This window comes from Taudactylus pleione, unplaced genomic scaffold (assembly GCF_031769625.1).
Source record: "Taudactylus pleione unplaced genomic scaffold, aTauple2 ptg000897l, whole genome shotgun sequence".
Taxonomy (NCBI): Eukaryota; Metazoa; Chordata; class Amphibia; order Anura; family Myobatrachidae; genus Taudactylus; species Taudactylus pleione.
Window position 1 is genome coordinate 87,593 of NW_028285298.1, and position 16,157 is coordinate 103,749.

The following is a 16,157-nucleotide window of genomic DNA, read 5'->3' on the forward strand; positions in this document are numbered from 1 at the left end:
CGCAGACCTTAAGATTTATGCCAAGGTCTTCGCTAACAGATGGAACCCGTCCCCCCCCCATCACTGATCAAGTTGGTTTTGTTCTGGGCTGTCAAGCCCCGGATAACACGAGAAGCACTCCTGACTTGATTCATTCTATGCACATCCAGAAGTGACCATTCCTGCTGATGTAAACCTTTTCAGCATCAAGAGACAGGATTTCTTGGTCTTTTATGAGTCAATGGGCTTTGATGGGAAGTTTCTTGAAGGTAATCTTACTCTGTATCCCTCACCTATGGCAACGGTATTGGTCAATGGAGTAACTTCAGCGCCATTTAAGATTACCATTGGCTTCCCTTTATGGTGGGTACACACTGGGCGATTAAAGCGGACGACTTAAAGATAACGATATCGTTATCGTTCAGTCGTCCACTTTATCATCCATTTTTAACCCCAAAACGATGAACGATAACGACGACGCGCGTTCCCGCGGGTCGTTCGTCATCATCGTTCATCGGGTTAACATGCAGCCCAACCTGACGACCTCGTCAGGTTGCGGCATGTTGGGGAATGGGGGAGAGAGCCCGGCGCTGAACGATATCGTTAATGATATCGTTCAGCGGCTGTGCTCAATGTCATGAACGACATTGAGCACAGCCTGCCGGGGACACACTACACTATATCGCTCAGGGAGCATATCGTGTAGTGTGTACCCACCATTAGGTGGCCTGATTTTTGTGCTCCTCATTGAACCTCTGGCCTCCCGTATTAGACAGAATCTGAACATTCATGGCATTAGAGTGGGGAGGTCAGAACATTAGTAAGCCCTATACACTGTCAATGTCCTCACCACACTGGCTGTCCCTACTTCTTTTCACATAAGCCTTTAAGGAGAAATCTTAAAGATAAAATTCATTGGTTGGTTTGTTTATTTGGTAATGCATTTGGAGACCCCTGCACATATTGGGAAGAAACCAACGCAAGGTTGTCCAGGTGGATCCTGGCCAGTTTTAGGAGGGTTAGGGTCAGACCTCCCGTCTGTGTACGCTGGGTAGAACTTTGACCGGGCAACCTGTTCTGGGCCTTCCACTGGATGGAGTTGTCCATACAGAATACATGGTACAAGGAGTTACAACAGCAGATTTATGCATTTTTGCCATCTCTGAGGTCAAGGCACAGAAAACAATGAACTTCTATTATTCATCATTTCATTGGTATTTTCAAGTATTGTAATCCAGTTTGTTGAGCCTTTAGGCTTTGAAAATAATTGAAATATTGATCAAAATAAGTGCCCTCAATGTAAAAAAGGTCAGTCTCTACTATCCTACATTATAAAACATATTTGGCTATATTTTTTAATTAAATCCTTTCCAATACAATCAAATATTATTTAAAAAAAAATAATACATAAAATAATGAAAAAAAAAAAATAATTAAGCAGCTGCAGGAGTGACAAGACAGAATAAAAAAAACAAAACAAAAAAAACAAAACAGAACAACTAAATAGAGATTATTGGCACTAACAACTGTCCATTTACCAAATATTGTACTTACTATCGCCAGGATTTCGGAGTGCCTCCTCAGCCTAAGAGACAAATGGTAACATATCAAAGAATGTCTATACTTTGACCATCATGTAAAACAAAAAATAAAATAAAATAATTCAATATGAAATGTGTAATATTGAACGATGACTTGTGGCTGCTCAGTAGATCCTGTCACAAATACCACAAGCGACAAAATAAAAAGTAAATGACGGTTGATATTTTTGGTTCTTTTTCTGGTTTTAGGATTAATTGGTCTGAGTCCATTATATTTCCCCTTCATGGCTCATTCCCGACCCAGTCGTACCCATCTGCCCACTCCAGTGGAGTATGAGGTTTCACTACTTGGAGGTCTGCGTGACACCTAAAATCACTGATCATGTTGGGCAAAATATTTCCACGTCACAACACATTTCAAACTTAAGGCACATGCCTGGAAAAGCTTCCGCTCACTGTTACTGGTAAATTTGTTAAGATGACTTTATACTAGTGTGTAAAATAAATTCTAATAACTTCAAACACAGCTCAAATTATTGTTTTATTAAACCGAAAGACCCAGAAGATGTTACAATCTCACAATTTAATCTACATTTTTACAAAAATTAAGGCAACAAGACTTCAGTCAATTTTGCATGTTTTTTGGTGAAATTGTACAAAAGGTAGTTTGTCAATACAAAATATTACACATTTAATAGGAGCTATAGTTAATACGCATAAATTATATATATATATATATATATATATATATATATATATATATATATATATATACATACATACACACACAGCTCAAAAAATACAGGGAACACTTAAACAACACAATGTAACTCAAAGTCATTCAAACTGTCCACTTAGGGAGCAACATTGATTGACGATCAATTTCACATGCTGTTGTGCATCAAATGGAATAGACAACAGGTGGAAATTATAGGCAATTAGCAAGACACCCCCAATAAAGGAGTGGTTCTGCAGGTGGTGACCACAGACCACTTCTCAGTTCCTATGCTTTTTGGCTGATGTTTTGGTCACTTTTGAATGCCGGCGGTGCTTTCACTCTAGTGGTAGCATGAGACGGAGTCTACAACCCACACAAGTGGCTCAGGTAGTGCAACTCATCCAGGATGGCACATCAATGGGAGCTGTGGCAAGAAGGTTTGCTGTGTCTTTCAGCGTAGTGTCCAGAGCATGGAGGCGCTACCAAGAGACAGGCCAGTACATCAGGAGACGTGGAGGAGGCCGTAGGAGGGCAACAACCCAGCAGCAGGACCGCTACCTCCGCCTTTGTGCAAGGAGGAACAGGAGGAACACTGCCAGAGCCCTGCAAAATGACCTCCAGCCGGCCACAAATGTGCATGTGTCTGCTCAAACAGTCAGAAACAGACTCCATGAGGGTGGTATGAGGGCCCGACGTCCACAGGTGGGGGTTGTGCTTACAGCCCAACACCGTGCAGGACGTTTGGCATTTGCCAGAGAACACCAAGATTGGCAAATTCGCCACTGGCGCCCTGTGCTCTTCACAGATGAAAGCAAGTTCACACTGAGCACATGTGACAGACGTGACAGAGTCTGGAGACGTCAAGGAGAACGTTCTGCTGCCTGCAACATCCTCCAGCATGACCGGTTTGGCAGTGGGTCAGTAATGGTGTGGGGTGGCATTTCTTTGGGGGGCCGCACAGCCCTCCATATGCTCGCTAGAGGTAGCCTGACTGCCATTAGGTACCGAGATGAGATCCTCAGACCCCTTGTGAGACCATATGCTGGTGCGGTTGGCCCTGGGTTCCTCCTAATGCAAGACAATGCTAGACCTCATGTGCCTCGAGTGTGTGAGCAGTTCCTGCAAGACGAAGGCATTGATGCTATGGACTGGCCCGCCTGTTCCCCAGACCCGAATCCAATTGAGCACATCTGGGACGTCATGACTCGCTCCATCCACCAACGCCACTTTGCACCACAGACTGTCCAGGAGTTGGCAGATGCTTTAGTCCAGGTCTGGGAGGAGATCCCTCAGGAGTCCATTCGCCACCTCATCAGGAGCATGCCCAGGCGTTGTAGGGAGGTCATACAGGCACGTGGAGGCCACACACACTACTGAGCCTCAGTTTGACTTGACATCAAAGTTGGAGCAAGCTGTAGTGTGTTTTTCCACTTTAATTTTGAGTGTGGCTCCAAAACCAGACCTCCATGGGTTAATAAATTTGATTTCCAATCATAATTTTTGTGTGATTTTGGTGTCAGCACATTCAACTATGTAAAGAACAAAGGCCCTCATTCAGAGCCGGACGCTATTTGCGGTCGTTCGTTTAAAAACAAGGGGTGGCTATTTAAATGATCCGTACGCACATTGCAGTGTGTTCACACATCTAAGTCTGAACGAACGAGCAAAACATACGCTCGTTTATTTGTTAAAAACGCCCCCTGGCCGCACGCATCCTACGTCATGTCCGCTATTTATTAGATTAATCGAGTACATCGACCAGCGTATGAACTGCTCGCTATTCTTGTGTTTGCTACCACAAATTTGCGTGCAGTTCTGGCTCTAAAATAACCCAGTGACGTGGTCAATGACGCTGCTGTTTTAAATATACACACCCATAAAACGCCCGTTTTGACCTTTAAGCACGCCTGCGTTCGGATCTCCACTCCCCATTTTCAAGCACCTTCCCCTGTTACCACCCACATACGCCTCATTCTGTCACTCAAAATAGCAGGCACTCGCTATATAGCGTACAAAGGATTTTCGGCCGCACTGACTGGTTCGCGCATGCGTACTAAAAAGCGTACGCATGCGCAGATGTGCAAACATCGCTCGGAACGAGCGTACTGCCGCTAACGAGCGGCTCTGAATGAGGGCCAAAGTATTTAATAAGAATATTTCATTCATTCAGATCTAGGATGTGTTATTTTAGTTTTCCCTTTATTTTTTGAGCAGTGGATATTGTCGTGAGTCGATGCAGACAAAACTATTGACCGTATATATAGTAGACATTTTAAAATTTCAAATTTCTGTATATCAAATATACTTACTGAGAAGCAAAAAAAAAAAACAGACTATGGACCTCATTCAGCCCGCTCGCAAGCGGGTCGATGTTTGGCTGTGCGCGCGCAGCGGACGCACTGCGCGTGCGCAAGCCCCGGAGCGAGAGAGAAATTCCCGTGGCTCACTACAAAAGGGGCGGCTGTCGATGTTCGTCGACAGTTCGACCAGTTTTGTAGGTGTGGCTGGGGGGGGGGGGCTTCACAAACGGCGGCGTTCCCAAGCTAACGCCTGCCGTTTGTGGGCGGCCCTACTGACATCACCAGTGATGTCAGTGGGAGAGCTTCTGGCTCTATTAGAGCCGAAAGCTCTCTGGGGCTTGCGGCAGACGAACTAGACCCTACCTCAAGGGTCCCGTCGCAAGCCCCGATGGTCTTGACCATCGCGACCATCACCCTGGTCGCTCGTTTACGCTGTGGGTGGTAACCCACAGCCTAGCGAGCGGCCAGGTGGCCGGCTCAGAAAATGGAAGCGGCCGCCCTCATTCAGATAGCGCTCGCATTTTGTAAGCGGCTCTGAATGAGATCCTATATGTTTTATTCTGGGGCACACTTTCGTAAAGTAATTAAAGTATTTATGAACGTGTGCCCCAGAATAGAGATATAGGGCCTGATTCAGACCCACTCGCGAGCGGCTGTCCGCTCGCAAGTGGGTCGATGTTATGGACTGAGCATGCGCACGACGGAGTAAGCTCCGTCGTGCGCATGCGCCAGACGCGACGAGCGAAGGAAAGTCCTTTGCTCGTTGTGTCCGATCAAAGGGGGCGTGCTGTCAATGTTGATTGACAGCACGCCCCCTTTGGTAGGCGTTCCGGGGGCGTGCCTCCCTGACGGGGGCGTTCCCACGGGAACGCCTCCCGTCAAAAGCCGGCCCACTGACATCACTAGTGATGTCAGTGGGAGTGATTTTGGCTCTGATAGAGCCAAAATCACTCCGGAGCTTGCGGTTGAAAACCTCAACCGCAGGCTCCGGCTCGCAATTTCGATGGTCGCGATGGTCATGACCATCACGGCCATCAAAATGCACGCTCGTATAGCCTGTGGGTGGTGACCCACAGCTATACGAGCGTTCAGGAGGACGCTCCATTTTCATGGAGCCCGGCCCTCATTCAGAGCGTGCGCTCTGCTCAGAGCGTCCGGCTCTGAATGAGGGCCATAGTCTGCTTTTTGCCTCTCAGCAAGTATATTTAATAAAAAGTTCTCTGAACTATTATCTGGGAGCACCACCAACCTAATGCTATAGTTATTTGTTACATACATAACTTATATATTGGTTCTTATATTGACTAAAGCAATAAATGTAATCATTTTAAAATTCATTAATTTACTTATGCAGCCCATCCACTAGCAGACTTGTCCCTGAAAGATGAAAGATCAAATGATCTTCACAAATCGGTCATCAATTCCTGATAATAGTTATTGTTCATGTGCATGAATGATTTGTGAACGATTGCACAAAACGACCAAAGACCAACGATTTTCAAAGCAGTTGTTGACAAAAGTGGGATGAAATATTTATTTAAATCTATATATGTTGGTCGTTCCGGCTTTGAAAACGTGCACCGATGCATGAACGATGGAACGATAACGATGTCTAATAACGACTAATTAACGAACAAAACAGGACGATGCAAACGACTGGTGGGATCGCGAATCACTGGTTGTTTAGGGCATTTTACCGCACGATTTCCAAGCGATTGAACAATATCGACGGCCTTTATCGCTCAATCGCAAGGTTTAATCGTCTAGTGGATGGGCAGCTTTAGTGTGACATATAATATGAGGGAGGGAGGAAATAAATAAATATTGGAACAAAACATGTCCATTTAAATTGGCTTAACTTTAAAATATTTAAAGATTACCCTTATTTTTACCAAGATATTAAGATTCTCAATGGTACATTACAAAAAAATTATGTGATCTAGCCAACAACCTAGGAAAGTTTATATTACAGCAATCAGTGTTGCTGTACAGAATTTATAGAACACAGGGCCTGATTCAGACCCGCTCGCAAGCAGGTCGATGGTGGCCCAGTGCGTACGTGTAACGTGCGCGAGCCCCGGAGCGAGCGCAAAAAGCACTCGCTCCGTGGCTCACTACAAAAGGGGCGGCTGTCGCTGTTACCCGCCAGCTCGACCCGTTTTGTAGGCGTGGCCGGGGAGTGGCTTCACAAACGGAGGCGTTCCCAAGCGAACGCCTGCCGTTTGTGGGCGGCCCCACTGACATCACCAGTGATGTCAGTGAGACAGCTTCCGGCTCTATTAGAGCCAGAAGTTCTCTGGGGCTTGCGGCCACGAGACCCTACCACAAGGGTCTCGTCGCAAGCCAGAGGGTCGCGACGGTCTTGACCATCGCGACCATCATCCTGGCCGCTCGCAAAAGCTGTGGGTGGTCACCCACAGCTATGCGAGCGGCCGCAACTAAAAAAAAAACAGCGCCCGCCCTGATTCAGAGCGAGCGCTCGCTTTTTGTGAGCGCCTCTGAATCAGGCCCAAAATGTACATTTAAAGATATATCTCACACTCAGAAGCGTCCCTGAATCCAGTACATTATAGAAGTGATGGATGTATAAATTGTTACCATTTCTCACCTTTTTGTGCTTGAAACCCAAAAAATGACTTCGCAGATTGACTGCAGAGGCACAGGTAATTTTACAAAGCTGCAAAGGGAACATAATACAATTAGTTATACATTAAATAATCCAGATCACCAGCTGTTGCCCGCGGCTTCGCCCACAATGAAATCGCTTCTGCCAACATTTTTATTTGTGTTGTTCTAGTTGTATTGCTTTGCATAGCGGCTCTGTGGCGGGAGTGGCCCATGTGACCAGCATCGCTATACAGACCGATGTCGCCAGAGCCGGACTGCCCACCGATCCGGCCAGTGCCGCCGAGGGGGCCAAATACATGCAGCCGCGGCAGCTCTTGAGGCACACCACCGATGTCATTTTTAATCAAGCGCTGGTCGCGAGCTCATAGGCACTCGCGGACCGGCAGCCGCTGCTGATTGGCTGCCAGTCTGCCAATTCTGATTGGCTCGTGACCGGCACCTGATTAAAAATGACACCGGTGCGGTTTCCTCGTGGCTGTGCAGGTGCTGCGGCACCAAATTTACCAGGGCACACAGGTGACAAATAGAGGTTGCTGGAAGGACACGGGGGGGAGGAGAGGCTGCAAGAGGGACACAGGGAGAGTTGCTGGGGGGGTGGAATAATATGTAAGGGGCATTGCTGTGTGTGGCATGATGTGTAAGGGGCACTACTGTGTGGCATAATATATAAGGGCACTACTACTGCGTATCATAATGTGTTATAAGGGGCACTACTACTGTGTGGCAGAATATTTTTAAGGAGCACAACTGTGTGGCATAACGTGAATGGGCTCTGTGTGGCATAATGTGATTAAGGGGCGGTGTAATGTGACAAAGGGGCACTACTGTGCGGTGTAATGTGACATAGGGGCACTACTGTGTGGTGTAATGTGACAAAGGGGCACTACTGTGCGGTGTAATGAGACAAAGGGGCACTACTGTGTGGCATAATTTGAATTGAAGGTACTATTGTGTGATCACGCCCCTTCCCAGCGAGACAACACCTGTTTGGTGTGCTCTATCCCTGCTTCATTTGTTCATGGCGGCGCCAATGCTCTTTATGTACAAAGGGCACCAACATGTGTAGTTATGGCTCTGGGTCATTTCATATCAGATGACCCAAAAATAAATTAAAATGTCCACCACCCATCTCAGATTTGATTTTTCACATCCTCTCTTATAGAAAAAAAAAAAATCAATTTCTGCCAAATATCTCGACTGTCTGACTGTTACTTTCCGAAATATTGATTTTCCAATTTATTAAACTACTTGCGGCTTATTTATTCAGTTTATCTGAAGTATCACGGATGTTTAGTAAGAAATCACCACGAAATCTGGACCACTAAGGTTAAGCCGCACATCCACTACCCGATTACACAGAGCGATAGATTACGACATTGCAATCGTGCAATCGTTCAGTAATCGGGCACACATTGGTCATGAAAATGAAGCGATGTGCGCTCCCACTGGTCGTTTCCGACATCAATCATCGCCCAAACATGCCGATAACAGATTGGCCATGTTCGGGGATGGTGGAGGGGGCCTGCACTGAACGATCAATCGTTCAGTGTAGGCACTGCAGGGGAACAACAACGATGGTACGATTACGATGTCGTATTCGTACTGTCATCGCCTAGTGGCTGTGCGGCTTACCTCTTCCTCCCGAATCCAAACCAAATTACTTTATCTGCCTTACGTTTCGAGTTAGAGCAAAAATTCAAGATTTATTTAACAGAATTAATTTAACATTAGTGGGTAAATTTACTAAAGTGAGAGCTTTTAGAAGTGAGTTTTAAAAGAGATACTGCCCATAGCATCCAATCAGATTCTACCTATTATGTTCTAGAAGGTGCTAGTTAAATGTTAAGTAGAATCGATTGGTTGCTGTGGGCAACATCTCTTTTAAAACTCACTTCTAAAAGCTCTCACTTTAGTAAATTTACCCCTAGTTATCCTAAAAAAATTTTTAGGTGCTTAACAAAGGTATACATTACTACTACGAAAAAAAATCAGCATGGAATTCTCTTTCCAAGTGGAGAAAAAAAAATAATGAAGATGACCTTCGATTACTGTTGTACTGCATACATAATTTACACAGGAACAATAACATTATTTTCTCCCTTTATTTAGAACCTGTTATAACGGGTCTGTAATTTTCCTTAAAATGTCAGCAGACAGTGGCCCTGATTCAGAGCCGGATGCTCTGACAGAGCGCTCGCTCTGAATCAGGGCCGGCCCTCTTACTATTTGGAGCAGCATCCTGGCCGCTCGCATAGCTGTGGGTGACCACCCACAGCTATAGCGAGCGGCCAAAATGATGGTCGCGATGGTCAAGACCATCGGGCTTGCGACGAGACCCTGCGGTAAGGTCTCGCTGCCGCAAGCCCTGGAGTGCTTTTGGCTCTAGTGATGTCAGTGGGGCTGGACCCAGACGGTATGCGTTCCCAGGAACGCCTCCGTCTGGGCAGCCACGCCCACCAAAGGGGGCATGCTGTCAATCACCATCGACAGCACGCCCCCTTTGGTGCGAGACCCATAACGACGGCTTGGCCGTCGTTATTCAGGTCTCGCGCATGAAAGGGGGTTGAGGCTAGAACCTGCAAAACGACCTGGCGCTCAAATACAGGGCAAAAGACGGGATTTAAAAAAAAATCCAGTGTGAAAGAGGTATTAGTAGCAGCAGGGAATTTTTATATTTCGAGGTAAAGTAATGCCAAGTACCCTCTGACAATTTCTTGGTATTAAAAGTATTCCTACTTAGCACCATTTAGCCTGATTCATTTTTCCTTGTGTTTCATTTAATATAAAAATGTATAAAAATGTGCTGTACTAGTTTGGAATAACAATTATTAATACTTACATGGCAATAATTTTTTTTGTTCTCAGCAACATCCAGGTCTTTTAAACCTTCCATTCTAATTTGTTCACAACTAGAGAACAAACAGAAACAAAAAAGTCACGTCAATGAAATTTACTCTGGCCTTTGTAAATGGAGTATAACGCACAAGCGATTACATCCGCGTTCCTCATTAGTAGTGGGAGATTATCTGCCAACATTTTAAAATGACTGCAGAGATATCTGTCCAAACAATAATAGAATGAGATGCCCATACTTTATTCATGCTAAACTTATTACATTATGCACAGCTCTAATATTAAATTGTTTTGCAAGACCTGCAACATTGGTGAAACAAAAACATACAAACCGTGGATGGCGGACCACCCTTCTATAGTAGTTAACAGGGGAAAGTGGGATTGTGAAGGCTCGGATCACAATAGAATCAAACTGAAATAATACTGGTAGATAGATGTAAATATAAACAGCTTTTATTCTGGAACTCATGACCGAGATATTTTCAAAAAGTACAAAAAGAAAAAAGAAAATACATTCCTGCTGCTCGGTAATAGGGTCATACAAAGCACAAGAGGATTTATTTACCAAGCGGCATTTCGCAAAAGCCGCCACTTCCTGGCGTGTTAAAGTCAGAAATTTAAAACGGCAACGCTTTCCAAAGATCGTTTACGAGGATCCTTCTACGGTGTTACGCCAGGGACACTCAATAAACAGTTCAATGAAAGTGGAATAGCGTAGTAAGACAGGGTTATTTTTTTTAAGCATTTTTAGGAGTTATTCGGGGGCATATATTAATTAGCCACATTAACCTGTTTTCAGTGGTTAATGCGGCTACGTATAACTTAAAGAGGCTGGCCACAAGTTTTTTCCTATCCAATTAGCTGCGCCAATTTAGCTGCGTCAACTTTCCATAGGTTTTAAAGCGTCTTTTTTTTTCTCGCAGCCCCTCAAGCAGGTGAAAAGTTTAGGAAAATCTTTATTTTAAAAGGTAAAAATGTTGGGATTTGGGCCCTGATTCAGAGGCGCTGGATATTTACGAACACTCGCTCTGAATCAGGGTGGATTTGTCTTTTAAAAAAATATCCGCCTTCAGGCCGCTCACCCACAGCTTTTGTGAGAGCCTGGCGATGGTTGTGATTATCGCAACCATGGGGCTTGCGACGGGACCCTTGTGGTAGGGTCTCGGTTCCCGCAAGCCCGAGTGAACTTCCTGCTCTAATAGGAATTCACTACTGGCATCACGAATGATGTCAGTAGGGCTGCCCACAAACGGCAGGCGTTCCTTCGGGAACGCCTCCATTTGTCCAGCCACCCCCCCCTCCCCGCCTACAAAACATCGACAGCCGCCCGTTTTGTAGCGAGCCCCGGAGCGAGTGGTTCTCACTCGCTCCCGGGCTCACGCGTGCGCACTGGCCGACCATTGACACGCTTGCGAACGCTATGCGCTCACGAGCGGGTCTGTATCAGGCCCTTGGTTCAGAACCGCTGGGACAACCCCCATGATGATTACTTAGACGTACAGGGCACCGGCACGTCACATACAGGGCACCGACACACCGTGAACGTCACATACAGGGCACCGGCACACCGTGAACGTCACATACAGGGCACCGGCACACCGTGAACGTCACATACAAGGCACCGGCACACCGTGAACGTCACATACAAGGCACCGGCACACCGTGCACGTCACCGGCACGTCACATACAGGGCACCGGCACACCGTGAACGTCACATACAGGTCACCGACACACCGTGAACGTCACATACAGGTCACCGACACACCGTGAACGTCACATACAGGTCACCGACACACCGTGAACGTCACATACAGGGCACCGGCACACCGTGAACGTCACATACAAGGCACCGGCACACCGTGCACGTCACCGGCACGTCACATACAGGGCACCGGCACACCGTGAACGTCACATACAGGGCACCGACACACCACACACCTTTCAACATGACCCCTTCCCCCCGGTACACAATGCTCTGCTCCTGGACTTACCACCTAATGTATGATTGCAGCCACCTGTCTAATCTATTAACCAGCTCGATATAAGTGGCTGCAATCTTACATTAGGCGGTAAGTCCAGGAGCTGAGCACTGTGTACCGGGGGGGGGGGGGATAACGTCACGCACACAGGGCTGCCGGTGTTTGTGCGGGAGGGAATGACAGTGGGGCCGGTGACACCGCCGCACACACAGGACTCACCGTATCCCGCCGCCGCCGCCCTCCCTCTCTCTATCTGTACCACAACGGAGGCGGCTGCATGTTCCGCGCACTGCTTCCGGGTCACCGAGCGGAAATCCCATAAATCCTGGAAGTGGCAGTGCATGCCGGGAGCGGTGTGTCAGGAGGAGAGGGAGAGGTATAATACACTGTGCGGTGCCTCCCGGGGCTCATATACACCTCCTACCTCACCCACCTCCCTCACCACAATCCCCTCTGCCAGGCGCCCACCTCACCCCCCCCCCCCCGCTGCCAGACACCCACCTACCTCTCCACAACCCCCCCTGCCAGACACCCACCTACCTCATACCCCCATCTGCCAGACACACCTGCCTCACCACAATCCCCTCTGCCAGACTCCCACTTACCTCACCTCTCTGCATGACACCCACCTGCCTCACCCCCCTTTGCATGACACCCACTCACCTCACCTTTCTCTGCCAGACACCCACCTACCTCACCCCACACCCCTCTGCCAGACACCCACCTACCTCACCCCACACCCCTCTGCCAGGCACCCACCTACCTCACCACAATCCCCTCTGCCAGCCACCCACCTACCTCACCACAATCCCCCCTGCCAGGCGCCCACCTCACCCCCCCTGCTGCCAGACACCCACCTACCTCACCACAACCCCCCCTGCCAGACACCCACCTACCTCATACCCCCATCTGCCAGGCACCCACCTACCTCACCACAATCCCCCCTGCCAGGCGCCCACCTCACCCCCCCTGCTGCCAGACACCCACCTACCTCACCACAACCCCCCCTGCCAGCCACCCACCTACCTCATACCCCCATCTGCCAGCCACCCACCTACCTCACCACAATCCCCCCTGCCAGGCGCCCACCTCACCCCCCCTGCTGCCAGACACCCACCTACCTCACCACAACCCCCCCTGCCAGACACCCACCTACCTCATACCCCCATCTGCCAGACACACCTGCCTCACCACAATCCCCTCTGCCAGACTCCCACTTACCTCACCTCTCTGCATGACACCCACCTGCCTCACCCCCCTTTGCATGACACCCACTCACCTCACCTTTCTCTGCCAGACACCCACCTACCTCACCCCACACCCCTCTGCCAGACACCCACCTACCTCACCCCACACCCCTCTGCCAGGCACCCACCTACCTCACCACAATCCCCTCTGCCAGCCACCCACCTACCTCACCACAATCCCCCCTGCCAGGCGCCCACCTCACCCCCCCTGCTGCCAGACACCCACCTACCTCATCACAACCCCCCCTGCCAGACACCCACCTACCTCATACCCCCATCTGCCAGGCACCCACCTACCTCACCACAATCCCCCCTGCCAGGCGCCCACCTCACCCCCCCTGCTGCCAGACACCCACCTACCTCACCACAACCCCCCCTGCCAGCCACCCACCTACCTCATACCCCCATCTGCCAGCCACCCACCTACCTCACCACAATCCCCCCTGCCAGGCGCCCACCTCACCCCCCCTGCTGCCAGACACCCACCTACCTCACCACAACCCCCCCTGCCAGACACCCACCTACCTCATACCCCCATCTGCCAGGCACCCACCTACCTCACCACAATCCCCCCTGCCAGGCGCCCACTTCTTCCCCCCCCCCCATCTGCCAGACACCCACCTACCTCATACCCCATCTGCCAGACACTCACCTGCCTCACCACAATCCCCTCTGCCAGACTCCCACCTACCTCACCTCTCTGCATGACACCCACGTGCCTCACCCCCCTTTGCATGACACCCACTCATCTCACCACACCTTCCTCTGCCAGACACCCAACCAACAGCACCATATCAGCCCCTGAGCCCCCCACTCCCAGGGTCTTGCCCACCAATGCCAGGACACTTATCTCATACCCCTACCAGCACCACCTGACCCACATACTCCTACACTCCTCTCACACATACTCCCCTCCCACCAGTGTACCCCACATTACCTCCTCTCTCCTGTACCGGCTCCCTCGCCAACCCTACATCCACCCACTCACACCACCACCACCCTTCACGAACACCTACATAATTCTGTAGTGCCCCAGCGGCCCGAAAGTACGCAGCGCCCTATCTTCCCCTTGAATTGAACACTCCTTTGCTGTGTTCATTTATGTGAATCTCCGTACAGTAACGCATAATCTCTCCCTCTAGAGCGTAAGATGCTGCGCAGGAAACCCACCCGCCTGGAGCTGAAACTGGATGACATCGAGGAGTTTGAGAGTATCCGGAAAGATTTGGAGGTGAGAACAAACCACTTCCTATAGCCAGCTGGTGCCACATGTTGGGAAATGAATAATGGTATTCTTTAGGAATTGCTGAAGCTTTCCCTGTATATGGCAATCATATGGTCAGGAACTAAAAACGTTACATCTCATCTTGTGTGTCCCCCCTCCCCCAAAATTCTGAGTTAGATGCTTACCAGCGAAACCTGGTGGCTTGCAGCGGTACTGCACATTATAGAGGCAAGAACCACACCAGTGACCATTATGGCGAGGAGCTGTCTTGCAAGGGATATTAGTCTTATACCAACTACATGTAATATAGAGAGTTACTGTTAACTTGTTATGAATAATGAACTGCTTGCTCAGAGTATCAGCCAGTGTCTTCTTCCCCTTCCCGTAGAGCCGGAAGAAACAGCGCGAGGAAGTGGATCTATCAGCCAGCGAGTCGGATACCAATGTCCCGCTCAGCGCGGACTCGAAGACTCGAGAACAGACCATCCACGACAGGATCGGATACAAACCACAGCCCAAGCCCAACAGTCACACCACGCAATTTGGAAACTTTGAGTTTTAGCAGCGAGGGTTCTGTGCGGATAGGTCTATTTTTGGGCTCTGTGTGGCGTTCCGTTCCTGGAACAGTTGGTGGAGAAGACCACATGGCCTTTGACGGCCATATACCATCTTTTGAAACAGTTTTTAGTACATCGTGTATTACATCACTTCTCAGATGACCAGTGAGGTTATTAACGGTGAGCTTATTGCTGGCAATTCTACCTGCTTTGGAGAGATGCTTCACAAGGATCTATGGGCAACGTATGAGCCTGGTCACAGAAATACAAAAAGTATTGGGTCTATATCCTGGGTCATAAAGGGTGAACCCTGTAAGCTTTTTATTGTCAGAAGTATATCCCGGTATGGAGATCTTGCCACCTGAAGGATATAGAACAGTTAAAGAGGATCCAATCGGACACAACGTGATGGGACAAGGTCTGAAGATGACACCACCAAGAAAAAAAGTTGGGGCCAGATTTATAAAAGGACATCGCTGTGCAGTAACTAATACAGCGGTTGTACTGATCTGCGTGATCGAAGAAGAGTGGCTGTGGGTTAATGTACACTTGTGTCTTTTTATTTAATAACAGTTATGCTTCTAGTGCTATTGGTTCAGCTGATGACTGCCTCCAGCGTGTGGATGTACCAAGTACACTGTATGTAAATTAAAATATATTTTTCCCCTCTGTATATATGTACTGCTGGACCAAATTAGTGCCTGAATCCCAAGATGGAGAGCATACCTCCTGCAAACGTCAGCGTTTGCGGTCTATAGATGCACGTACTATAAACAGTTTAATTTTAATGACTATTAATGTATTTTCCCTTTATGCGACTAGAAGGCAAAGTTTAGAATGGGCCTGTTGTTGGTACCGGACTGTTTGTCATTTGTCATTCTAATACAGAAGTCATTCTCTTTTTTTTTTTTTTTTGTACCTTGTTTTTGCTGTAGTATCCACCTAAAATAAAGTTGTGTGAGTGAGAGAGAACGGACTGATTTAGTAGAGCGCATGGACTTTAATCCTGTTAACGGAGCTTCTAAAGCAACACTGACCTTAAATTTTTATATTGGATAAAGTTACTCTAGTTGCTACGACGTGCACTAGCCCATAGCAACTAGATAGACAGGGTAAGCGAAGGCCTGGTT

The 16,157-nt window shown here is 48.3% G+C and overlaps 2 protein-coding genes across 3 annotated transcripts in view; one reads left to right on the forward strand and one right to left on the reverse strand.

Annotated features, from left to right (window-relative positions):
• Positions 1 to 12,349, reverse strand: part of LOC148474025 (uncharacterized) — a 90,902-nt gene extending 78,553 nt beyond the window's left edge. The window contains exons 1-4 of one of the 2 annotated variants that reach the window (XM_088459157.1): positions 12,218 to 12,349; positions 10,006 to 10,075; positions 7,147 to 7,215; positions 1,534 to 1,564 (exon numbers count right to left, since the gene is read on the reverse strand). In XM_088459157.1, the coding sequence (XP_088315283.1) occupies positions 1,534 to 1,564; positions 7,147 to 7,215; positions 10,006 to 10,075; positions 12,218 to 12,318 (271 nt within the window). In that variant the 5' untranslated portion in view covers positions 12,319 to 12,349. The remainder of the gene's footprint in view (positions 1 to 1,533; positions 1,565 to 7,146; positions 7,216 to 10,005; positions 10,076 to 12,217) is intronic. The other variant, XM_088459156.1, reaches the window with a different exon arrangement.
• CDC26 (cell division cycle 26) lies at positions 12,115 to 15,931 on the forward strand. Its single transcript, XM_088459158.1, has 3 exons — positions 12,115 to 12,374; positions 14,388 to 14,476; positions 14,859 to 15,931. The coding sequence occupies exons 2-3, from the start codon at positions 14,396 to 14,398 to the stop codon at positions 15,030 to 15,032; spliced, it is 255 nt and encodes an 84-aa protein (XP_088315284.1). The 5' UTR covers positions 12,115 to 12,374; positions 14,388 to 14,395; the 3' UTR covers positions 15,033 to 15,931.
• The last annotated feature ends 226 nt before the right edge of the window (positions 15,932 to 16,157 follow it).